This window comes from Oncorhynchus tshawytscha, linkage group LG30, assembly GCF_018296145.1.
Source record: "Oncorhynchus tshawytscha isolate Ot180627B linkage group LG30, Otsh_v2.0, whole genome shotgun sequence".
In the NCBI taxonomy this organism is placed as follows: domain Eukaryota; kingdom Metazoa; phylum Chordata; class Actinopteri; order Salmoniformes; family Salmonidae; genus Oncorhynchus; species Oncorhynchus tshawytscha.
In genome coordinates, this window is record NC_056458.1 from 24,357,150 (window position 1) to 24,384,492 (window position 27,343).

At 48.0% G+C, this 27,343-nt stretch overlaps 1 protein-coding gene across 3 annotated transcripts in view; it reads right to left on the minus strand.

Moving 5' to 3' along the window:
* Nucleotides 1–27,343, minus strand: part of LOC112229109 (drebrin) — a 129,258-nt gene that overhangs the window by 28,186 nt on the left and 73,729 nt on the right. For all 3 annotated transcript variants that reach the window (XM_042309085.1, XM_042309084.1, XM_042309086.1), the window contains exons 2-3: nucleotides 6,392–6,447; nucleotides 5,410–5,522 (exon numbers count right to left, since the gene is read on the minus strand). In XM_042309085.1, the coding sequence (XP_042165019.1) occupies nucleotides 5,410–5,522; nucleotides 6,392–6,447 (169 nt within the window). The remainder of the gene's footprint in view (nucleotides 1–5,409; nucleotides 5,523–6,391; nucleotides 6,448–27,343) is intronic.

The following is a 27,343-nucleotide window of genomic DNA, read 5'->3' on the forward strand; positions in this document are numbered from 1 at the left end:
GTTTTCTTTTTGAGAGGGGAGTTGATGGGTGACTGCAGTGCCTGAGAAATACAATACACCCAAAATGGAGGTTTGTAATAATGGACAAGAGACCCCAAATCTCACTCTAGAGCCATCCTAAACTGTGACAGAGACCAGTCGCCAGAGGGGATGTCTGGGCCTGTCACAACTATAGACACAGTAAGCCCAATAGACTGTCTCAGACTGCCTGAGTTTCACTGGGCTGAATGGACACACACTGACAGGAGAGAGGGAGGGCTGAATGGACACACACTGACAGGAGAGAGGGAGGGCTGAATGGACACACACTGACATGAGGGAGGGAGGGCTGAATGGACACACACTGACATGAGGGAGGGAGGGCTGAATGGACACACACTGACATGAGGGAGGGAGGGCTGAATGGACACACACTGACAGGAGAGAGGGAGGGCTGAATGGACACACACTGACATGAGGGAGGGAGGGCTGAATGGACACACACTGACATGAGGGAGGGAGGGCTGAATGGACACACACTGACAGGAGAGAGGGAGGGCTGAATGGACACACACTGACATGAGGGAGGGAGGGCTGAATGGACACACACTGACATGAGGGAGGGAGGGCTGAGTGGACACACACTGACATGAGGGAGGGAGGGCTGAATGGACACACACTGACAGAGGGAGGGGGAGGGAGGGCTGAATGGACACACACTGACATGAGGGAGGGAGGGCTGAATGGACACACACTGGACATGACATGGGAGGGAGGGCTGAATGGACACACACTGACATGAGGGAGGGAGGGCTGAATGGACACACACTGACATGAGGGAGGGAGGGCTGGATGGACACACACTGACATGGAGGGCTGAATGGACACACACTGACATGAGGGAGGGAGGGCTGAATGGACACACACTGACATGAGGGAGGGAGGGCTGAATGGACACACACTGACATGAGGGAGGGAGGGCTGAATGGACACACACTGACATGAGGGAGGGAGGGCTGAGTGGACACACACTGACATGAGGGAGGGAGGGCTGAATGGACACACACTGACAGGAGGGAGGGAGGGCTGAATGGACACACACTGACATGAGGGAGGGAGGGCTGAGTGGACACACACTGACATGAGGGAGGGAGGGCTGAATGGACACACACTGACATGAGGGAGGGAGGGCTGAATGGACACACACTGACATGAGGGAGGGAGGGCTGAGTGGACACACACTGACATGAGGGAGGGAGGGCTGAGTGGACACACACTGACATGAGGGAGGGAGGGCTGAATGGACACACACTGACATGAGGGGGAGGGAGGGCTGAGTGGACACACACTGACATGAGGGAGGGAGGGCTGAGTGGACACACACTGACATGAGGGAGGGAGGGCTGAGTGGACACACACTGACATGAGGGAGGGAGGGCTGAGTGGACACACACTGACATGAGGGAGGGAGGGCTGAGTGGACACACACTGACATGAGGGAGGGAGGGCTGAGTGGACACACACTGACATGAGGGAGGGAGGGCTGAGGGAGTGGACACACACTGACATGAGGGAGGGAGGGCTGAGTGGACACACACTGACAGGGAGGGAGGGAGGGCTGAGGGAGGACACACACTGACATGAGGGAGGGAGGGCTGAGTGGACACACACTGACATGAGGGAGGGAGGGCTGACATGGACACACACTGACATGAGGGAGGGAGGGCTGAGCTGAATGGACACACTGACATGAGGGAGGGAGGGCTGAGTGGACACACACTGACATGAGGGAGGGAGGGCTGAGTGGACACACACTGACATGAGGGAGGGAGGGCTGAATGGACACACACTGACATGAGGGAGGGAGGGCTGAGTGGACACACACTGATATGAGGGAGGGAGGGCTGAATGGACACACACTGACAGGAGGGAGGGAGGGCTGAGTGGACACACACTGACATGAGGGAGGGAGGGCTGAGTGGACACACTGACATGAGGGAGGGAGGGCTGAATGGACACACACTGATATGAGGGAGGGAGGGCTGAATGGACACACACTGACATGAGGGAGGGAGGGCTGAATGGACACACACTGAGGGATGAGGGAGGGAGGGCTGAGTGGACACACACTGACATGAGGGAGGGAGGGCTGAGTGGACACACACTGACATGAGGGAGGGAGGGCTGAGTGGACACACACTGATAGGAGGGAGGGAGGGCTGAGTGGACACACACTGACAGGAGGGAGGGAGGGCTGAGTGGACACACACTGATATGAGGGAGGGAGGGCTGAGTGGACACACACTGACATGAGGGAGGGAGGGCTGAGTGGACACACTGACATGAGGGAGGGAGGGCTGAGTGGACACACTGACATGAGGGAGGGAGGGCTGAGTGGACACACACTGATATGAGGGAGGGAGGGCTGAGTGGACACACACTGACATGAGGGAGGGAGGGCTGAATGGACACACACTGACATGAGGGAGGGAGGGCTGAGTGGACACACACTGACATGAGGGAGGGAGGGCTGAATGGACACACACTGATATGAGGGAGGGAGGGCTGAATGGACACACACTGACATGAGGGAGGGAGGGCTGAATGGACACACACTGACATGAGGGAGGGAGGGCTGAATGGACACACTGACAGGAGAGAGGGAGGGCTGAATGGACACACTGACAGGAGAGAGGGAGGGCTGAATGGACACACTGACATGAGGGAGGGAGGGCTGAGTGGACACACTGACATGAGGGAGGGAGGGCTGAATGGACACATACTGATATGAGGGAGGGAGGGCTGAATGGACACACACTGACATGAGGGAGGGAGGGCTGTGTGGACACACTGACATGAGGGAGGGAGGGCTGAGTGGACACACACTGACATGAGGGAGGGAGGGCTGAATGGACACACACTGACATGAGGGAGGGAGGGCTGTGTGGACACACACTGACATGAGGGAGGGAGGGCTGTGTGGACACACACTGATATGAGGGAGGGAGGGCTGAATGGACACACACTGATATGAGGGAGGGAGGGCTGAATGGACACACACTGACATGAGGGAGGGAGGGAGGGCTGAATGGACACACTGACATGAGGGAGGGAGGGCTGAATGGACACACACTGATAGAGAGGGAGGGAGGGCTGAGGGCTGGACACACACTGACATGAGGGAGGGAGGGCTGAGTGGACACACACTGATATGAGGGAGGGAGGGCTGAGTGGACACACACTGATATGAGGGAGGGAGGGCTGAGTGGACACACACTGATATGAGGGAGGGAGGGCTGAGTGGACACACACTGACATGAGGGAGGGAGGGCTGAGTGGACACACACTGATATGAGGGAGGGAGGGCTGAATGGACACACACTGATATGAGGGAGGGAGGGCTGTGTGGACACACACTGATATGAGGGAGGGAGGGCTGAGTGGACACACACTGATATGAGGGAGGGAGGGCTGAGTGGACACACACTGATATGAGGGAGGGAGGGCTGAGTGGACACACACTGATATGAGGGAGGGAGGGCTGAGTGGACACACACTGATATGAGGGAGGGAGGGCTGAGTGGACACACACTGATATGAGGGAGGGAGGGCTGTGTGGACACACTGACATGAGGGAGGGAGGGCTGTGTGGACACACACTGATATGAGGGAGGGAGGGCTGAGTGGACACACACACACTGACATGAGGGAGGGAGGGCTGAGTGGACACACACTGACATGAGGGAGGGAGGGCTGAATGGACACACACTGACATGAGGGAGGGAGGGCTGAATGGACACACACTGACATGAGGGAGGGAGGGCTGAATGGACACACACTGACATGAGGGAGGGAGGGCTGAATGGACACACACTGACATGAGGGAGGGAGGGCTGAATGGACACACACTGACATGAGGGAGGGAGGGCTGAATGGACACACACTGACATGAGGGAGGGAGGGCTGAATGGACACACACTGACATGAGGGAGGGAGGGCTGAATGGACACACACTGACATGAGGGAGGAGGGCTGAATGGACACACTGACATGAGGGAGGGATGGCTGAATGGACACACACTGACATGAGGGAGGGAGGGCTGAATGGACACACTGACATGAGGGAGGGAGGTCTGAGTGGACACACACTGACATGAGGGAGGGAGGGCTGAGTGGACACACACTGACATCAGGGAGGGAGGGCTGAGTGGACACACACTGACATGAGGGAGGGAGGGCTGAGTGGACACACACTGACATCAGGGAGGGAGGGCTGAGTGGACACACACTGACATGAGGGAGGGAGGGCTGAATGGACACACACTGACAGGAGGGAGGGAGGGCTGAATGGACACACACTGACAGGAGAGAGGGAGGGCTGAGTGGACACACACTGACATGAGAGAGGGAGGGCTGAGTGGACACACTGATATGAGGGAGGGAGGGCTGTGTGGACACACTGATATGAGGGAGGGAGGGCTGAATGGACACACTGACATGAGGGAGGGAGGGCTGAATGGACACACTGATATGAGGGAGGGAGGGCTGTGTGGACACACTGATATGAGGGAGGGAGGGCTGAATGGACACACTGACATGAGGGAGGGAGGGCTGAATGGACACACTGATATGAGGGAGGGAGGGCTGAATGGACACACTGATATGAGGGAGGGAGGGCTGTGTGGACACACTGATATGAGGGAGGGAGGGCTGAATGGACACACTGACATGAGGGAGGGAGGGCTGTGTGGACACACTGATATGAGGGAGGGAGGGCTGTGTGGACACACTGATATGAGGGAGGGAAGGCTGAATGGACACACTGACATGAGGGAGGGAGGGCTGTGTGGACACACTGATATGAGGGAGGGAGGGCTGTGTGGACACACTGACATGAGGGAGGGAGGGCTGTGTGGACACACTGACATGAGGGAGGGAGGGCTGAATGGACACACTGACATGAGGGAGGGAGGGCTGTGTGGACACACTGATATGAGGGAGGGAGGGCTGTGTGGACACACTGATATGAGGGAGGGAGGGCTGTGTGGACACACTGATATGAGGGAGGGAGGGCTGAATGGACACACTGATATGAGGGAGGGAGGGCTGAATGGACACACTGATATGAGGGAGGGAGGGCTGAATGGACACACTGACATGAGGGAGGGCTGAATGGACACACTGACATGAGGGAGGGAGGGCTGAATGGACACACTGACATGAGGGAGGGAGGGCTGAATGGACACACACATACAGTTTACCTATAGAGGCATACAGATCTAGTTACACATGTACTGTACACACACATTTGTAGACCTACATCAACTGTACTAACACACACATTTATAGAATGTACTAACAGTCTACTGTACTAACACACACATGCACAGACACACACACACACACACACACACACACACACACACTCACCCAGTTGATGAGGACGTAGCGTGGCAGTGCGGCCGTGGGCTCCTTCAGGCTGCAGAAGCCGTACATGACCCGGCCATTATCGAAGGTCACTGTGATCTCTGGTAGACCTCCAGCTAGAGGAGGAGGGGAGGAGGAGAAGAGGGGGAGAGAGAGGAGGTAAGGAGAGTAGGAAGGGTAAGGAGAGTAGGAGGAAGACGAGGAGAGGGAGAGGAGGGTGGAATAGGAGGAGGGAGAAAAAACTGATGAGAAGAAAGAGAGGTAGTGTTTACAGAAAAACACATCACTACCACTCTCAAGGCTGATCTGACCGTTCCACACTGACACAGTCTATATCCTCCACATTATGTGGCCCAGTGCTCTTCAGCGACTCACAGTTCAATGCTCCTACGGTATTCTGTTCCAGGAACAAACTAGCCTGGTGGAAGCAGCCAGGTTCTATGATACCTCACTTTCTATTTCACTTCTCACCAGAGCAGTGTGAGGAGCAGCATGCACTGCTATGAGATATGGATCACTGTTATTAACAGGCATAATAATCAACTTTGCGTAGCCGTTTATAGGGTCGGACCAGCAACCGATAGATCACTGGTTTAAATCCTCGAGCCGACTAGGTAAAAAACCCGAATTGCTCCTGTAAATGACTTAATGACTAAAATGTCAAATGTACAATAATGTAATAATGATTATGCCTTCCTAATGGAATAGTTAGCACCTCAACAAAACATGATTTCCTTTTCATGTGATTGTTAACACCGACAACAATGGCTGGCTGTCACCTTCAATGGAGGCCTCAAAGCTAGTGAGTATGCCCTCTACTGACACATTTCCCCTCCAGACAAACAGTTATTATTAGTCAGTTGCAGGCTCTTTACCCTCATCTCAATACATGTTATCAATGCAAGAGGCACAGAGAGTACAGTGGAAAGAAATAAACCAGAACAACAATCAATCATCTTCAGATCTCATGGTGGAGTTTGCTTACCTCCTGATGATGCCAGAGTCAAATCATTGCTGTTGCCCTCATATGAGAACAAGGCCCTGCATGAGAGAAACACAGAGAGAGAGAGAGAGACCGTCAGACATTTAGACTCCAGAACAACACAGCATCCAAGCATAACAGCCATACTGTCTTTCACCAGAACTTTCTCCAGTATGATTCTATTTTACATTCATACAGTGGTAACTATATGAGCAAGGGGAGGAAGAGGGAGAGGGTGCGGGTTGGAACACGCTCCACTCAAGGTCAATTCTCTACACACCAGTTCACAGGTGCTGTTAGTCCTGAGGAGTGGATAGGAGAGAGAATGGCATCATCTTTTCACTTAGCTGTGTAAGAAGGTAATGCCTGGAGCGATTAACTAGCTTTAGAAAAAAAATCAAATTTCAATGAATTCTGCTGGTTTTACGGCATTAGATAGAAAGGTACTCAGGCTAAACTGCCGGTATTATTGTTCTCATTCTGAAGACAATGAGAGGAGATAGAGACATATAATTATTATCTGAATAGAGCAATGCAGTGAGACTCTATTACCCAGAATTCTACACAGAGAGAGAGAGCCAGAGAGAGAGAGAGAGAGAGACAGAGAGAGAGAGAGCCAGAGAGAGAGAGAGCCAGAGAGAGAGAGAGACAGAGAGAGATATAGAGATGTGTGTGTGTGTGTAGGTAGATATGTGCGCACGCATGTGTGAGACAATAAACAGATTATAAACATGCTTAATTAATGACTGTGGGAATACAGTCTCTCTTCCACCTGGATTATAGCGGGACCATCGCATACCAGCACTCTAGTAATAATAAATCAAATCAAATCAAATGTTATTTGTCACATACACATGGTTAGCAGATGTTAATGCGAGTGTAGCGAAATGCTTGTGCTTCTAGTTCCGACAATGCAGTAATAACCAACAAGTAATCTAACTAACAATTCCAAAACTACTGTCTTATACACAGTGTAAGGGGATAAAGAATATGTACATAAGGATATATGAATGAGTGATGGTACAGAGCAGCATAGGCAAGATACAGTAGATGGTGTCGAGTACAGTATATACATATGAGATGAGTATGTAAACAAAGTGGCATAGTTAAAGTGGCTAGTGATACATGTATTACATAAGGATGCAGTCGATGATATAGAGTACAGTATATACGTATGCATATGAGATGAATAATGTAGGGTAAGTAACATTATATAAGGTAGCATTGTGGCTAGTGATATATTTACATCATTTCCCATCAATTCCCATTATTAAAGTGGCTGGAGTTGAGTCAGTGTCAGTGTCAGTGTGTTGGCAGCAGCCACTCAATGTTAGTGGTGGCTGTTTAACAGTCTGATGGCCTTGAGATAGAAGCTGTTTTTCAGTCTCTCGGTCCCAGCTTTGATGCACCTGTACTGACCTCGCCTTCTGGATGATAGCGGGGTGAACAGGCAGTGGCTCGGGTGGTTGATGTCCTTGATGATCTTTATGGCCTTCCTGTAACATCGGGTGGGGTAGGTGTCCTGGAGGGCAGGTAGTTTGCCCCCGGTGATGCGTTGTGCAGACCTCACTACCCTCTGGAGAGCCTTACGGTTGAGGGCGGAGCAGTTGCCGTACCAGGCGGTGATACAGACCGCCAGGATGCTCTCGATTGTGCATCTGTAGAAGTTTGTGAGTGCTTTTGGTGACAAGCCGAATTTCTTCAGCCTCCTGAGGTTGAAGAGGCGCTGCTGCGCCTTCTTCACGATGCTGTCTGTGTGAGTGGACCAATTCAGTTTGTCTGTGATGTGTATGCCGAGGAACTTAAAACTTGCTACCCTCTCCACTACTGTTCCATCGATGTGGATAGGGGGGTGTTCCCTCTGCTGTTTCCTGAAGTCCACAATCATCTCCTTAGTTTTGTTGACGTTGAGTGTGAGGTTATTTTCCTGACACCACACTCCGAGGGCCCTCACCTCCTCCCTGTAGGCCGTCTCGTCGTTATTGGTAATCAAGCCTACCGCTGTTGTGTCGTCCGCAAACTTGATGATTGAGTTGGAGGCGTGCGTGGCCACGCAGTTGTGGGTGAACAGGGAGTACAGGAGAGGGCTCAGAACGCACCCTTGTGGGGCCCCAGTGTTGAGGATCAGCGGGGAGGAGATGTTGTTGCCTACCCTCACCACCTGGGGGCGGCCCGTCAGGAAGTCCAGTACCCAGTTGCACAGGGCGGGGTCGAGACCCAGGGTCTCGAGCTTGATGACGAGCTTGGAGGGTACTATGGTGTTGAATGCCGAGCTGTAGTCGATGAACAGCATTCTCACATAGGTATTCCTCTTGTCCAGATGGGTTAGGGCAGTGTGCAGTGTGGTTGAGATTGCATCGTCTGTGGACCTATTTGGGCGGTAAGCAAATTGGAGTGGGTCTAGGGTGTCAGGTAGGGTGGAGGTGATATGGTCCTTGACTAGTCTCTCAAAGCACTTCATGATGACGGATGTGAGTGCTACGGGCGGTAGTCGTTTAGCTCAGTTACCTTAGCTTTCTTGGGAACAGGAACAATGGTGGCCCTCTTGAAGCATGTGGGAACAGCAGACTGGTATAGGGATTGATTGAATATGTCCGTAAACACATCGGCCAGCTGGTCTGCGCATGCTCTGAGGGCGCGGCTGGGGATGCCGTCTGGGCCTGCAGCCTTGCGAGGGTTAACACGTTTAAATGTCTTACTCACCTCGGCTGCAGTGAAGGAGAGACCGCATGTTTTCGTTGCAGGCCGTGTCAGTGGCACTGTATTGTCCTCAAAGCAGGCAAAAAAGTTATTTAGTCTGCCTGGGAGCAAGACATCCTGGTCCGTGACTGGGCTGGATTTCTTCTTGTAGTCCGTGATTGACTGTAGACCCTGCCACATGCCTCTTGTGTCTGAGCCGTTGAATTGAGATTCTACTTTGTCTCTGTACTGACGCTTAGCTTGTTTGATAGCCTTGCGGAGGGAATAGCTGCACTGTTTGTATTCGGTCACCAGTCACCTTGCCCTGATTAAAAGCAGTGGTTCGCGCTTTCAGTTTCACGCGAATGCTGCCATCAATCCACGGTTTCTGGTTTCTGGTTAGGGAATGAATCTTCAACGCACGTTCTAATGAACTCGCACACCGAATCAGCGTATTCGTCAATATTGTTGTCTGACGCAATACGAAACATCTCCCAGTCCACGTGATGGAAGCAGTCTTGGAGTGTGGAGTCAGCTTGGTCGGACCAGCGTTGGACAGACCTCAGCATGGGAGCCTCTTGTTTTAGTTTCTGTCTGTAGGCAGGGATCAACAAAATGGAGTCGTGGTCAGCTTTTCCGAAAGGGGGGCGGGGCAGGGCCTTATATGCGTCGCGGAAGTTAGAGTAGCAATGATCCAAGGTCTTTCCACCCCTGGTTGCGCAATCGATATGCTGATAAAATTTAGGGAGTCTTGTTTTCAGATTAGCCTTGTTAAAATCCCCAGCTACAATGAATGCAGCCTCCGGATAAATGGTTTCCAGTTTGCAGAGAGTTAAATAAAGTTTGTTCAGAGCCATCGATGTGTCTGCTTGGGGGGGGATATATACGGCTGTGATTATAATCGAAGAGAATTCTCTTGGTAGATAATGCGGTCTACATTTTATTGTGAGGAATTCTAAATCAGGTGAACAGAAGGATTTGAGTTCCTATATGTTTCTTTCATCACACCATGTCACGTTAGCCATAAGGCATACGCCCCCGCCCCTCTTCTTACCAGAAAGATGTTTGTCTCTGTCGGCGCGGGCCTCGGATAGCGTCTCTCCAGTGAGCCATGTTTCCGTGAAGCAAAGAACGTTACAGTCTCTGATGTACCTCTGGAATGCTACCCTTGCTCGGATTTCATCAACCTTGTTGTCAAGAGACTGGACATTGGCAAGAAGAATGCTAGGGAGTGGTGCACGGTGTGCCCGTCTCCGGAGTCTGACCAGAAGACCGCCTCGTTTCCCTCTTTTTCGGAGTCGCTGCATGGAATCCACTCCGTTGTCCTGTTTGTAAGGCAGAACACAGGATCCGCGTCGCGAAAAACATATTCTTGGTCGTACTGATGGTGAGTTGACGCTGATCTTATATTCAGTAGTTCTTCTCGACTGTATGTAATGAAACCTAAGATGACCTGGGGTACTAATGTAAGAAATAACAAGTAAAAAAAACAAAAAACTGCATAGTTTCCTAGGAACGCGAAGCGAGGCGGCCATCTCTGTCGGCGCCTATAAGGCATAGTACCCTAGACGCATATAAGGCCCTGCCCCGCCCCCCTTTCGGAAAAGCTGACCACGACTCCATTTTGTTGATCCCTGCCTACAGACAGAAACTAAAACAAGAGGCTCCCACGCTGAGGTCTGTCCAACGCTGGTCCGACCAAGCTGACTCCACACTCCAAGACTGCTTCCATCACGTGGACTGGGAGATGTTTCGTATTGCGTCAGACAACAACATTGACGAATACGCTGATTCGGTGTGCGAGTTCATTAGAACGTGCGCTGAAGATGTCGTTCCCATAGCAACGATTAAAACATTCCCTAACCAGAAACCTTGGATTGATGGCAGCATTCATGTGAAACTGAAAGGCGCGAACCACTGCTTTTAATCAGGGCAAGGTGTCTGGTAACATGACTGAATACAAACAGTGGAGCTATTCCCTCCGCAAGGCTATCAAACAAGCTAAGCGCCAGTACAGAGACAAAGTAGAATCTCAATTCAACGGCTCAGACACAAGAGGCATGTGGCAGGGTCTACAGTCAATCACGGACTACAGGAAGAAACCCAACCCAGTCACGGACCAGGATGTCTTGCTCCCAGGCAGACTAAATAACTTTTTTGCCCGCTTTGAGGACAATACAGTGCCACTGACACGGCCTGCAACGAAAACATGCGGTCTCTCCTTCACTGCAGCCGAAGTGAGTAAGACATTTAAACGTGTTAACCCTTGCAAGGCTGCAGGCCCAGACGGCATCCCCAGCCGCGCCCTCAGAGCATGCGCAGACCAGCTGGCCGGTGTGTTTACGGACATATTCAATCAATCCCTATACCAGTCTGCTGTTCCCACATGCTTCAAGAGGGCCACCATTGTTCCTGTTCCCAAGAAAGCTAAGGTAACTGAGCTAAACGACTACCGCCCCGTAGCACTCACATCCGTCATCATGAAGTGCTTTGAGAGACTAGTCAAGGACCATATCACCTCCACCCTACCTGACACCCTAGACCCACTCCAATTTGCTTACCGCCCAAATAGGTCCACAGACGATGCAATCTCAACCACACTGCACACTGCCCTAACCCATCTGGGCAAGAGGAATACCTATGTGAGAATGCTGTTCATCGACTACAGCTCGGCATTCAACACCATAGTACCCTCCAAGCTCGTCATCAAGCTCGAGACCCTGGGTCTCGACCCCGCCCCTGTGCAACTGGGTACTGGACTTCCTGACGGGCCGCCCCAGGTGGTGAGGGTAGGCAACAACATCTCCTCCCCGCTGATCCTCAACACTGGGGCCCCACAAGGGTGCGTTCTGAGCCCTCTCCTGTACTCCCTGTTCACCCACGACTGCGTGGCCACGCACGCCTCCAACTCAATCATCAAGTTTGCGGACGACACAACAGTGGTAGGCTTGATTACCAACAACGACGAGACGGCCTACAGGGAGGAGGTGAGGGCCCTCGGAGTGTGGTGTCAGGAAAATAACCTCACACTCAACGTCAACAAAACTAAGGAGATGATTGTGGACTTCAGGAAACAGCAGAGGGAACACCCCCCCATCCACATCGATGGAACAGTAGTGGAGAGGGTAGCAAGTTTTAAGTTCCTCGGCATACACATCACAGATAAACTGAATTGGTCCACTCACACAGACAGCATCGCAGCAGTGCCTCTTCAACCTCAGGAGGCTGAAGAAATTCGGCTTGTCACCAAAAGCACTCACAAACTTCTACAGATGCACAATCGAGAGCATCCTGGTGGGCTGTATCACCGCCTGGTATGGCAACTGCACCGCCCTCAACCGTAAGGCTCTCCAGAGGGTAGTGAGGTCTGCACAACGCATCACCGGGGGCAAACTACCTGCCCTCCAGGACACCTACACCACCCGATGCTACAGGAAGGCCATAAAGATCATCAAGGACATCAACCACCCGAGCCACTGCCTGTTCACCCCGCTGTCATCCAGAAGGCGAGGTCAGTACAGGTGCATCAAAGCTGGGACCGAGAGACTGAAAAACAGCTTCTATCTCAAGGCCATCAGACTGTTAAACAGCCACCACTAACATTGAGTGGCTACTGCCAACACACTGTCAATGACACTGACTCTACTCCAGCCACTTTAATAATGGGAATTGATGGGAAATGATGTAAATATATGACTAGCCACTTTAAACAATGCTACCTTATATAATGTTACTTACCCTACATTATTCATCTCATATGCATACGTAGATACTGTACTCTATATCATCGACTGCATCCTTATGTAATACATGTATCACTAGCCACTTTAACTATGCCACTTGGTTTACATACTCATCTCATATGTATATACTGTACTCGATATCATCTACTGTATCTTGCCTATGCTGCTCTGTACCATCACTCATTCATATATCCTTATGTACATATTCTTTATCCCCTTACACTGTGTATAAGACAGTAGTTTTTTGGAATTGTTAGTTAGATTACTTGTTCGTTATTACTGCATTGTCGGAACTAGAAGCACAAGCATTTCGCTACACTCGCATTAACATCTGCTAACCATGTGTATGTGACAAATAAAATTTGATTTGATTTGATTTGAAGTGAAAATGTCCAAATTGGGTCCAAATAGCCATTTTCCCTCCCCGGTGTCATGTGACTTGTTAGTGTTACAAGGTCTCAGGTGTGAATGGGGAGCAGGTGTGTTAAATTTGGTGTCATCGCTCTCACACTCCCTCATACTGACTGGTCACTGGAAGTTCAACATGGCACCTCATGGCAAAGAACTCTGTGAGGATCTGAAAAAAAGAATTGTTGCTCTACATAAAGATGGCCTGGGCTATAAGAAGATTGCCAAGACCCTGAAACTGAGCTGCAGCAAGGGTGCCAAGACCATACAGCGGTTTAACTGGACAGGTTCCACTCAGAACAGGCCTCACCATGGTCGACCAAAGAAGTTGAGTGCACGTGCTCAGCGTCATATCCAGAGGTTGTCTTTGGGAAATAGACGTATGAGTGCTGCCAGCATTGCTGCAGAGATTGAAGGGGTGGGGGGTCAGCCTGTCAGTGCTCAGACCATACGCCGTACACTGCATCAAATTGGTCTGCATGGCTGTCGTCAACAGAAGGAAGCCTCTTCTAAAGCTGATGCTCAAGAAAGCCCGCAAACAGTTTGCCGAAGACAAGCAGACTAAGTGTCATAGTGTCATGGTCTGGGGCTGCATGAGTGCTGCCGGCACTGGGGAGCTACAGTTCATTGGGAGAACCATAATTGCCAACATGTACTGTGACATACTGAAGCAGAGCATGATGCCCTCCCTTCGGAGACTGGGCCGTAGGGCAGTATTCCAACATGATAACGACCCCAAACACACCTCCAAGACGACCACTGCCTTGCTAAAGAAGCTTAGGGTAAAGGTGATGGACTGGCCAAGCATGTCTCCAGACCTAAACCCTATTGAGCATCTGTGGGGCATCGTCAAACGGAAGGTGGAGGAGTGCAAGGTCTCTAACATCCACCAGCTCCGTGATGTCGTCATGGAGGAGTGGAAGAGGACTCCAGTGGCAACCTGTGAAGCTCTGGTGAACTCCATGCCCAAGAGGGTTAAGGCAGTGCTGGAAAATGATGGTGGCCACACAAAATATTGACACTTTGGGCCCAATTTGGACATTTTCACTTAGGGGTGTGCTCACTTTTGTTGCCAGCGGTTTAGATATTAATGGCTGTGTGTTGAGTTATTTTGAGGGGACAGCAAATTTACACTGTTATACAAGCTGTACACTCACTACTTTACATTGTAGCAAAGCGTCATTACTTCAGTGTTGTCACATGAAAAGATATACTCAAATATTTACAAAAATGTGAGGGGTGTACTCAATTTTGTGATATACTGTATGTCTATATACAGTGTTGTAACGATTTGCAAATATTTAAAGTACAAAAGGGAAAATAAATAAAAATAAATATGAGTTGTATTTACAATGGTGTTTGTTCTTCTGGTTGCCCCTTTCTTGTGGCAATAGGTCACAAATCTTGCTGCTGTGATGGCACACTGTGGTATTTCACCCAGAAGATATGGGAGGTTATGAAAATTGGGTTTGTTTTCGAATTCTTTGTGGATTTGTGTAATCTGAGGGAAATATGTGTCTCTAATATGGTCATACATTTGGCAGGAGGTTAGGAAGTGCAGCTCAGTTTCCACCTCATTTTGTGGGCAGTGTGCACATAGCCTGTCTTCTCTTGAGAGCCATGTCTGCCTACAACGGCCTTTCTCAGGTCTGCCTACAAGGCTATGCTCAATGAGTCTGTACATAGTCAAAGCTTTCCTTAAGTTTGGGTCAGTCACAGTGGTCAGGTATTCTGCCACTGAGTACTCTCTGTTTAGGGCCAAATAGCATTCTAGTTTGCTCTGTTTTTTTTGTTAATTCTTCCCAATGTGTCAAGTAATTATCTTTTTGTTTTCTCATGATTTGGTTGGGTCTAATTATGCTGCTGTCCTGAGGCTCTGTAGGGTGTGTTTGTGTTTGTGAACAGAGGCCCAGGACCAGGTTGCTTAGGGGACTCTTCTCCAGGTTCATCTCTCTGTAGGTGATGGCTTTGTTATGGAAGGTTTGGGAATCGCTTCCTTTTAGGTGGTTGTAGAATTTAACAGCTCTTTTCTGTATTTTGATCATTAGTGGGTATCGGCCTAATTCTGCTCTGCATGCATTATTTGGTGTTCTACGTTGTACGCGAAGGATATTTTTGCAGAATTCTGCATGCAGTCTCAATTTGCTGTTTGTCCCATTTTGTGAAATCTTGGTTGGTGAGCGGACCCCTGACCTCACAACCATAAAGGGCAATGGATTCTATAACTGATTCAAGTATTTTTAGCCAGATGCTAATTTGTATGTCGAATTTTCTGTTCCTTTTGATTGCGTGGAAGGCCCTTCTTGCCTTGTCTCTTAGCTCGTTCAAAGCTTGGTGGAAGTTACCTGTGGCGCTGATGTTTAGGCTGAGGCGTGTATCGTTTTTTGTGTGCTCTGGGGCAACGGTGTCGAGATGGAATATGTATTTGTGGTCCTGGCGACTGGACCTTTTTTGGAACACCATTATTTTTGTCTTACTGAGATTTAACTTCCTCCCCCTACACTTTTCCCTCTTACATTATTGAAGCCATACAGGTACTGTTTAAGGATCACTTAAAGCTTGTTGTATTCAAGCCACCCTTCAGTCTCCTTACTTTGTATTAATTTCCGTCCCCAGAAGGCAGCTATAGCAGAGCAGGGATATTTTTAAGCAGGCCTCTCTCTGGCTGGCCTAACCCTCCCCAGCCCACCACACCCAGTAGCTCATCTACAGTCTGTCTGGGACACACCAGGGCCAATGAGCTGAGAAAAGACTGGGATGCAGGGTGACAATGGAGAGAGAGAGAAAATAAGAGAGATAAGGGGAGAGAGAGAGAGAGAGAGAGAGAGAGAGAGGGTAAGAGTCAGAGAGAGAGAGAGAGAGAGAGAGAGAGAGAGGGTAAGAGTCAGAGAGAGAGAGAGAGGGTAAGAGTCAGAGAGAGAGAGAGAGAGAGAGAGAGAGAGAGGGTAAGAGTCAGAGAGAGAGTCAGAGAGAGAGAGAGAGAGAGAGAGAGAGAGAGAGAGGGTAAGAGTCAGAGAGAGAGAGAGAGAGAGAGAGAGAGAGTGGGGAGGAAGAAAGAGAAAGATAGGGGTGAAAGAGAAGGGTAGACATGGAGAGAGAGAGAGCGAAAGAAAGAGACAGAAATTGGAGGTAGAGAAACCGAGAGAGAGAATGTGTGAGCTAGTTCACGTGTAGAACTATAAATAATTCCCTTTAAAGCAGACTCCTTTTATTATTCATAAAAGACTGGCATGACCTAGAAACAGCTCTGCTCTGTGGAGCCTATGTCACTGGGCCTGGAGAGAGAGAGAGAGACAGACTGCATGGCATACAGCGGGCATGGAGCTACTGCTGAGGGGGAGAGAGATGGAGAGAGCGACATGTGGGGGAGGGGTGAATAGGAGGGAGGGGTTCAGAAGGGTGTCCAAATGAGAGAGGGGGTGGGTTGAGGGGGTATTTGGATGGTGAAGAGAGAAGGGTAAGTAGATGTAGAGGAAAGGGGAGAGAGAGGGGGTCAAAGTACGTGAGTGGATTCATGGGAGCTGGAGTGAGGGAGTGAGAGAATGCATGGGAGCTGGATGGAGAGAATGCATGGGAGCTGGAGTGAGGGAGTTAGAGACGCATGGGAGCTGGAGTGAGGGAGTGAGAGAACGCATGGGAGCTGGAGTGAGGGAGTGAGAGAATGCATGGGAGCTGGAGTGAGGGAGTGAGAGACGCATGGGAGCTGGAGTGAGAGAATGCATGGGAGCTGGAGTGAGGGAGTGAGAGAATGCAGGGGAGCGGGGGTGAGGGAGTGAGAGTGTGAGAGAATGCAGGGGAGCGGGGGTGAGAAAATGCAGGGGAGCGGGAGTGAGGGTGTGAGAGAATGCAGGGGAGCGGGGGTGAGGGTGTGAGAGAATGCAGGGGAGCGGGGGTGAGGGTGTGAGAGAATGCAGGGGAGCGGGGGTGAGGGAGTGAGAGAATGCAGGGGAGAGGGGTGCGGAAGTGAGAGCTAGGGTGCTGGGGCCCTCCTCTATTGTCTCCCAGGGTGGGAAAGAGGGAATGAGCGGGCTGGGACTGAGAGTCCCTCACTATAGACCAATTACACTTCAATATCAGAGAGGAGGGCTAAAAACAAGAAAACAAGACTCCAGGGGGGGCAGAGAATGTGAGCAAGAAATAGAAACAGAGAAAGGGATATGATGAAGATGGGGTAGAGACAGGAAATTAGAAACTAATAGAGAGGGTAGATAGAGAGCTGAAACACTGTGGAAAACCTGATAGCAGATAGCCTATTAGTGTGAGTCTCTCAGTCTCCTCTCTGCTAATAGTGCTGTAGATGGAGAGAGAGAGATGAAAAGATGGAGCGAGAGATCAATGGTATCAGAGGAGAAGAAGAGAGGAAGACAGACCAATAGGCCGTCAGCAGTCAAATAGATTTAATTCAAACCCCCCGCAACTCATTTCAGAACCATGCCATCGATGATCAAGCCGACGCTCGCCCCCAGCACAAACAACTAATCTGATTGGCTCTCGGAGGGTCATGGTGTCCAATCAGGGCTGTTTGTCATGACAAAGCTCTTCCCTTCTAGGAAGGTGAGTCAACGTTTCCTAAACACCACCCGAAGCGGCCAGCAGAGACAAAATAATCCAATACAGACGCCACATCTTGCTTTAATAAAGGTTTCGTATGTTGAAAGCTGCTCTAATGTCCACACACACACACACACACACACACACACACACACACACACACACACACACACAAAGCAATAGTGTGCCAGGTTGTTTTTCCCAAAACGAGGTCGGGTGGCTCAGCCCAAATACATGCACCTCCTGTCATGACTCTCCTGAACCGAAGTATCAGGTTACAGTGGGCCCGCTCTACAGCGCCCTCTCTCTCCCACAGAGGGGGAGAGGGGTGAAGTTGGCCGTTTTATGACGGTCCTAAATACCTTGTAGAAACTCTGCTTTATGGCTCTGCAGGATGGAGGGGAAAGAAACATTTTGTTACAAGGAGATTCCTCCCGTCTAAACTCCAACATCAAAAGGCTGGATAATGAAACAATATTTCTATAATCCAAACATTGGGAATAGTCCATGGGTATTTAAAGAATAACAGTGTCCAACAGTTATTGTTTTGTGCTATCATGAAGGACGGTATAACTAAATAACTGTACCTCTACAAATGTATACGTCCCAGTTATCAGATTCACATTTAAATTTTGTGGAACTTATATGATTAAATATGAAACTATTTGTGAGAAGATGTAATGTGATGTTAGCCTTCTAAATGAGAGAATTGTTTTTCATATAACGTCTTAACCAGTCAGTGACCACACCCACGTAAGCAGAGACTTTATGTTGGTGTCATGGGATGCCACTTTTGCCAGAGCGCATTAACATATTAACATATTACACCAAGCAGGCGGACGGTGTTGAACCGGACGTAAATATGCACACTGCAATTTTTTCGAATGAGCGGCCGTTCATGTGCAAAGTATTCGCATTTCCATGAGCATAGTTTTCAGCTATGTGTACGATAGTGGAATTCCTTTGGCTCTACCTTTCCCTCTCTTTTGAATCCGCCATTTTGTGTTCAGGCCATCATATCGGTTTAGTCCACTAGGGACTTTTCATTGCATTGTGTCGTAATCAATGTGTAAACTATCCTGTTTGTGTGTTTATGTAATTCTGTGTGAATATTTAGTTAGTTAGTAAATAAATAATTAAGCCAATTTGTATATCGCTGATTCATCATTTATTCTAGGGTTTGTGCAGATATCCAAGAGTTTTGCGATATTCAGAATGAGACTGATAAGGTAAAAAAGAATGAATGAATTGACTGTGACTGATGTAAGAGATATTTATATCTTTAGAGTTTAGTCAGGAGATAGTAACTCGTTAAATAACTTTTCCCGTGGTGACCCAGATTACTATTTAATTAATTGTTATATGATTAATTTAATCACGTAGTGATTGAACGTGGTATGTAATTATTTGATAGAATAACAGTCAAACACATTAATGATAGTCACGACACTCCCATTGGTGACAGATGGGTCAGAAGATGGGTCATATAGGTGGAGGAGTTCTGACTGTGTGGCTGACTAGCACTGGCTCAGCGAGTTCATATCCTTATGGATGGGGAGGAATTTTGAGATTGGAACTCTGATTGTGTGTATTAACAGGTTGAACCCAGGGGCACCTCAGCTGTCAATCACAGTGAGTAGGTCTCTATGGGAGGGCTTTACATTTACAGTTGAAGTCGAAAGTTTACATACACTTAGGTTGGAGTCATTAAAACTCATTTTTCAACCACTCCACAAATGTCTTGTTAACAAACTATAGTTTTGGCAAGTCGGTTAGGACATCTACTTTGTGCATGACACAAGTCATTTTTCCAACAATTGTTTACAGACAGATTATTTCACTTAGAATTCACTGTATCACAATTCCAGTGGGTCAGAAGTTTACATACACTATGTTGACTGTGCCTTTAAACAGCTTGGGAAATTCCAGAAAATAATGTCATGGCTTTAGAAGCTTCTGATAGGCTAATTGACATAATTTGAGTCAATTGGAGGTGTAGCTGTGGATGTATTTCAAGGCCTACCTTCAAACCCAATGCCTCTTTGCTTGACATAATGGGAAAATCAGCCAATACCTCAGGAAAAAATTGTAGACCTCCACAAGTCTGGTTCATCCTTGGAAGCAATTTCCAAATGCCTGAAGGTACCATGTTCATCTGTACAAACAATAACATGCAAGTATAAACACCATGGGACCACGCAGCTGTCATACCGCTCAGGAAGGAGATGCATTCTGTCTCCTAGAGATGAATGTACTTTGGTGCGAAAAGTGCAAATCAATCCCAGAACAACAGCAAAGGACCTTGTGAAGATGCTGGAGGAAACAGGTACAAAAGTATCTATATCCACAGTAAAACAAGTCCTATATCGACATAACCTGAAAGGCCACTAAGCAAGGAAGAAGCCACTGCTCCAAAACCGCCATAAAAAAGACAGACTGGTTTGCAACTGCACATGGGGACAAAGATCATACTTTTTGGAGAAATGTCCTGAGAGGTCTGATGAAACAGAAATAGAACTGTTTGGCCATAACGCCCATCGTTATGTTTGGAGGAAACAGGCGGAGGCTTGCAAGCTGAAGAACACCATCCCAATCGTGAAGCACGGGAGTGGCAGCATCATGTTGTGGGGGTGCTTTGCTGCAGGAGGGACTGGTGCACTTCACAAATAGACGACATCACGAGGAAGGACAATTATGTGGATATATTGAAGCAACATCTCCCAAATGGACAATGACCCCAAGCATACTTCCAAAGTTGTGGCAAAATGGCTTAAGGACAACAAAGTCAAGGTATTGGAGTGGCCATAACAAATCCCTGACCTCAACCCTATAGAAAATTTGTGGGCAGAACTGAAAAAGCGTGTGCGAGCAAGGAGACCTACAAACCTGACTCAATTACACCAACTCTGTCAGGAGGAATGGGCCAAAATTCACCCAACTTATTGTGGGAAGCTTGTAGAAGGTTACCCAAAACTTTTGACCCAAGTTAAACAATTTAAAGGCAATGCTACCAAATACTAATTGAGTGTATGTAATCTTCTGACCCACTGGGAATGTGATGAAAGAAATAAAAGCTGAAAGAAATCCTTCTCTCTAGTATTATTCTGACATTTCACATTCTTAAAATAAACTGGTGATCCTAACTGACAAAGACAGGGCATTTTTACTAGGATTAAATGTCAGGAATTGTGAAAAACCGAGTTTAAATGTATTTGGCTAAGGTGTATGTAAACTTCCGACTTCAACTGTATGTTGAATCTTCCTGAGGCAGAGGGGAGATTAGGGCAAGTGTTAGTGTTATTTAATATAGGGAGGAAAAGTTTGCAAAAAAGGACTGTCGTTGCTCCAACGTGTCCCTAACCATAAACATCCAAGCCTTTCTTAAAATCAATACACAGAAGTATATATTTTTAAACCTGCATTTTTAGCTAAAAGAAAGGTTACCAGGCAATATTAATCAGGTGAAATTGTGTCACTTCTCTTGCGTTCATTGCACGCAGAGTCAGGGTATATGCAACAGTTTGGGCCACCTGGCTCATTGCGAACTAATTTGGCAGAATTTTACATAATTATGACATAACATTGAAGGTTGTAACAGCAATATTTAGACTTATGGATGCCACCCGTTAGATAAAATACGGAACGGTTCCGTATTTCACTGAAATAATAAAAGTTTTGCTTTCAAAATGATAGTTTCCGGATTCAAACATATTAATGACCTAATGCTCGTATTTCTGTGTGTTATTATGATATAACTAAGTCTATGATTAAATAGAGCCGTCTGAATGAGCGAGGGTAGGCACCAGCTGTCTCGTAAGCATTCATTCAAACAGCACTTTGGTGCGTATTGCCAGCAGCTCTTCGCAAAGCTTCAAGCATTGCGCTGTTTGTGACTTCAAGCCTATCAACTCCCGAGACTAGGCTTGTGTAACCAATGTGAAATGGCTAGCTAGCTAGTGGGGTGCACGCTAATAGCGTTTCAAACGTCACTCGCTCTGAGACTTGGAGTAGTTGTTCCCCTTGCTCTGCATGGGTAACGCTACTTCGAGGGTGGCTGTTCTCGATGTGTTCCTGGTTCGAGCCCAGATAGGGGGCGAGGAGAGGGACGGAAGCTATACTGTTACACTGGCAATACTAAAGTGCCTATAAGAACATCCAATAGTCAAAGGTATATGAAATACAAATTGTACAGAGAGAAATAGTCCTATAATTCCTATAATAACTACAATCTAAAACGTCTTACCTGGGAATATTGAAGACTCATGTTAAAAGGAACCACCAGCTTTCATATGTTCTCATGTTCTGAGTAAGGAACTTAAAAGTTAGCTTTCTTACATGGCACATATTGCACTTTTACTTTCTTCTCCAACACTTTGTTTTTGCATTATTTAAACCAAATTGAACATGTTTCATTATTTATTTGAGGGTAAATTGATTTTATTGATGTATTATATTAAGTTAAAATAAGTGTTAATTCAGTATTGTTGTAATTGTCATTATTACAACAAAAAAAAAAAACATCGGCTAATTAATCGGTATCTGCTTTTTTTTGGGTCCTCCAATAATCGGTATCGGCGTTGAAAAATCGACCTCTACTGAGTACTGAAGTCAGATACAACCAACATGGGACTACTGAGACCTAGGGCTATATTCTCTTCTCACCCTGTACTTGTCATTTTTATACGAAACAATTTTCTAAATTTCTCTCCATTCTGGCCCTCCTCTTGTCTTTCTTAAAATCCCTTCTCTCCTGCAGAGATCTTGACCATCTCCTGGACCCTGCTGTGTGTGTGTGTGTGTGTGTGTGTGTGTGTGTGTGTGTGTGTGTGTGTGTGTGTATGTGTGTGTGTGTGTGTGAGATACATCTCAATGACGTTGAAATGAAGGCTTGGGGATTGAGGCAGTGGCCTCACTGTGGGCAGCTGTCCAGGATGACAAAGACATTTCCCAAAGAGCCCCTGACGTGATGGTGGTTCACCACATTCCAAAACCTAACTCTGTTGTGATGTAGGTGGTGAAAACAACCCCTGTTTTCCTCCATCATGGCCCCCAAACCACTAATTCACTTCATTCATTTTTCAAACCTCCACGAACTGCTGATCCTACAGACAGACAGGGAGTAGAGGGAAAGAGAGAGGGAGGGAGGGAGCGAGGAAGAGGGGGGAAAAGAAGAGGGAGGGAGGAAAGAAATACAGGGTTTAAGGATGGAGAAAGAGATAGTGAGAGAAAGCAAAAGAGAGCGAGAGAGTGAGAGAGGAAGAGAAGGAGAGAGAAAGCAAGGGAACGAGGGAGAGCCCAGGATCCCTGACAGAAAGAGCCCCTCTCTCTATTCTACACATCAGAGGCCAAATGGAAATCAATTCCACACTAATGCAAACGTGCTGTGTCAGTCTCTGAACTGTGCTATAGTGGTAAACTGTCTAAAGAACCTGCACACAAAACAAACAGAATGTAGTGCATACATACACAAACACAACCCTTACAAAATAAACAGATATACAGAACTGTACATGCATGAGTATGCAAACAGACACATTGAAGTATATTCTCTACATATACACACACAAGTTCTTTCTCTCTCTCCCCTTCTACCTACATAATGTTCTTGTTAGGCAGTAAAACCTTGCTCACTGGTCTTACTCCCCATGCTGCATCACCATGACAACCAACAGCATCCCTGCCGTTGCCTTGGCAACAACACTTCTTTCCCTGGAGGTGGGAAGTTGGGGTGTGTCAGGGGTATGTATGTGTGCTGCTTAGCTGAAGCAGAGCAAGAGGAAACACACAGTGGGATGCAGTGTGTGTGTGTACCAGATAAGGAAGCCAAAATAGGCTGTGGAACGGGTGGACACAAACCACTTCAAAAAGCTGCACCACAGATCCAGATCCCCTCTCTGTCTGCTGAGAATATTCTGTTAGAAAACCAAACTTCTGTTCAGGTCAAAATAACACAATATCACTGAGACAGCTTGTCTTCACACCTAATAAAATGACTTAGTGAGGCCCTTCCAGACTAAGTAGAATAACCACTAGCTATAACTCATGTGTTAAAAGCTGAAATAGTCCAAATAGTCCTAAATATGGTCTCAGAATCTCAGCCTCATCCTGGGTCATTTGGCCTAATTACAGACTGATCCAGTGGACTAAAGTGCCCTCAGTGTATGTGTGTGTGTGTGTGTGTGTCGTCTAGCAGGGAGGGTTCTGGGCACGCTCACTGGAGGACCACGATGATGTCCAGTCTACCACGCTGTCACTTCTCTTGAGCAGGTCCACATGGAGACAAAGACAAGGACTGGGCCTGTAAGGACACTAAGAAACAGTGTCAACACATACAACACCGTCTGAGAGGCGTGGAGCCCGTCTGGTCCCCGGGAGACCCCCAACTCACACACACACACACACACACACACACACACACACACACACACACACACACACACACACACACACACCCCATCTTGTACCAATCAGATGCCTCACTTCACCTTGACAATATCTCTTCTTAAAATCTGATTTGAAACCTAACCCTAACCACACTGCTAACCTTATGCCTAACCTTAAATGAAATATGCATTTTTACAATATAGCCATGATATACTCTCCAGCTTTACTTTAACACTGGGAATGACTTGGCCTTTTTATAAGACTGCCTCTCTACTCAGAACGGATGGAGGGCCAGAGGCTGAACATTATTAATATATGTGGGGGAATTACAGTACAGTAGATTCAAGGGATGTACAGTATCCATTTCATCTGCCTCCCAGTTGCCATGGCAACATGAGCTACGCCTCCTCTTCTCTGTGAGTACGTGTGTGTGTGTGTGTGTGTGTGTATGCTTGCATTCATGCGTGACTGTGTGTGTGTGTATCAAAGACTGAGAATGAAGTTAGCAAAAATGGTAGTTGTAAAGCCTCCAGTGTAACACCATAGAGATGAGAGGACATATTGATTGAGTGTCAGATGAGATGTGATGTCATGTCATGGGGTGGGGGTGCAAATAAAGGTCATAGAGGAGCAATTATGACTGAGCCATCTGTGCCACTATCCCTCCCTCCCTCCCTCTGCTACCCTCTCTCCCTCCCTCTCTCCCTCTGCTACCTCCCTCCCTCCCTCCCTCTGCTACCCTCTCTCCCTCCCTCTGCTACCCTCTCTCCCTCCCTCCCTCTGCTACCCTCCCTCCCTCCCTCCCTCCCTCTCTCCCTCCCTCCCTCTGCTCCCTCTCTCCCTCTCTCCCTCTGCTACCCTCTCTCCCTCCCTCTGCTACCCTCCCTCCCTCCCTCTGCTACCCTCCCTCTCTCTGCTACCCTCCCTCCCTCTACTACCCTCCCTCCCTCCCTCCCTCTGCTACCCTCTCTCCATCCTCATTCACCCTTTCTTCTCCTTGTCCATCCTACAAATGCCTGTATCACACCTCCAGTGATGTAGTGGTCGTCACTCACAAAATGGAATCTCACCTAATCTTCTTAGATCGCTCCCTTACTGAATCATGCCCCCAAACTGTAGCCTCCTCAACAGTGCATTGTGCAACATCAAACATGGCTTTATTTCCCCAGAATAGAATAGGATGGGTGAGAGTCGGGGCTGTAATCCCATAGTTTAATATGATGAATTAGCCACAAGATTTTCTTCGCATAACACTACATCATTCATCCCTGGTTGTGTGTGTGTGTGTGTGTGTGTGTGTGTGTGTGTGTGTGTGTGTCACCTGTGAGTAGAGGGTGGTGCGGTCTGCCTAATGCATCACCAGGGGCACACTGCCTGCCCTCCAGGACACCTACAGCACCCGATGTCACAGGAAGGCCAAAAAGATCATCGACAACCACCAGAGCCACTGCCTGTTCACCCCATTATCATCCAGAAGGCGAGGTCAGTACAGGTGCATCAAAGCAGGGACCGAGAGACTGGAAAACAGCTTCTATCTCAAGGCCGTCAGACTGTTAAATAGCCATCAATAGCCGGCTTCCACCCGGTTACTCAACCCTGCACTTTTAAGGCTGCTGCCCCATATAACATAGACATGGAATCACTGGTCACTTTAATAATAATGGAATACTAGTCACTTTAATAATGTTTACATACTGTTTTACTCATTTCATATGTATATACTGTATTCTGCTGTATTCTAGTCAACGCCACTCAGACATTGCTCGTCCTAATATTTATATATTTCTTAATTCCATTATTTTCCTTTTAGATTTGTGTGTATTGTTCTGAATTGTTAGATACTACTGCACTGGAACATCTGCTAAATATGTGTATACGACAAATACAATTTGATTTGATTTCATACAACCTTTGGGGGAGAGGAGGGGTTGAGATGGAAATGGAGAGGGGTGTTAAGAGGAGGGAGAGGGGTGAGGACAGGGTAGGGTGTAGTCAAAACTATTTCTCTGGTCTGGGAATGCATTGTGAGTAAGGGAGTGAGCTAAGTAAGTATGCTGAGAGAACAAGCTGGAAAAATAGCCTTATATAGTCATGGGTACCGAGAGGTGCGTTCGTGTTGGGCTAAACGGGGTACTGAGAGTGGCTGGGCTAAACGGTACACAAATCACAAATAAAGTGACACATTTCAATGAGGTCTGTGTGTGTGTGCGTGTGTGTGTGTGTGTGTGTGTGTGTGTGTGTGTGTGTGTGTGTGTGTGTGTGTGTGTGTGTGTGTGTGTGTGTGTGCGCGTGTGTGTGTGTGTGCATGTGTGCGCGTGTGTGTGAGTATGCCTGCCAGTGAAGGCTCCTTGGAGGAGGAAGGAGAAAATAGTGGAACATTCAAAAAGTTATTATTTTTAGACAAAACTATCCTAAATATATTAACATCACCAAAAAACGAATTAAAACACACTCTTTTGCAATGAAAAAAACTTATCCAGCTAATTTAACCTGCTCAACATCCTGACTCAAACAGAGAGGAATGCTATTTATGTTAGCTAGCTGGCTAAGGCTATCCAACACTGCAACTCTTCCAAGGTAAACTGGTTTTACAAATGTATTGCCACTGTGGCCCACCGTAACTGCTAAACTACTTGCTGTACACACTGTACTGTGTGATTGTACACATGGATTGGAATGTGGGTTTATTAACGAGTTAGTTCTAGTTTGTTGACTATAACGTTAATATGGTGACAACGACATAGGCTGTGTAACGGTGATGGTATGAAGGTTTAGCTTGAAGAAGTTTTTACACTGCTGTTGCGTTGTGCACTGAAGTCCACAATCGAAGGGAAAAGTTGAGAAGAGGAGAGCGGATAGATGAGAGAAGGAATTATACATCAACCAAAGTGATGATGCTGTATGTGGCCGCTATGAAAGTTAACTGTGTGTGCGGGTGACGAGGGGTGTATTCATTCCACGGATTCTGTTGCAAAACATTTCTTAAACAGAAGCAAACGGAACATGTATTAAGGGATGGAGGGAGAGAAAGGGTGGGGGACATGGGCAGGCACAGATGAGGCTTGGACGAGCACAAGGGCTGGGGTAGGGTTCAGGCGTGTGTGATTTTCTGCAACAGCAAGTAGCACAGCTGAAGCTGGATCTGTGACACCCCTAGGGAGTAGAGTGGCTCATGGCAGTCAGGGCTGGG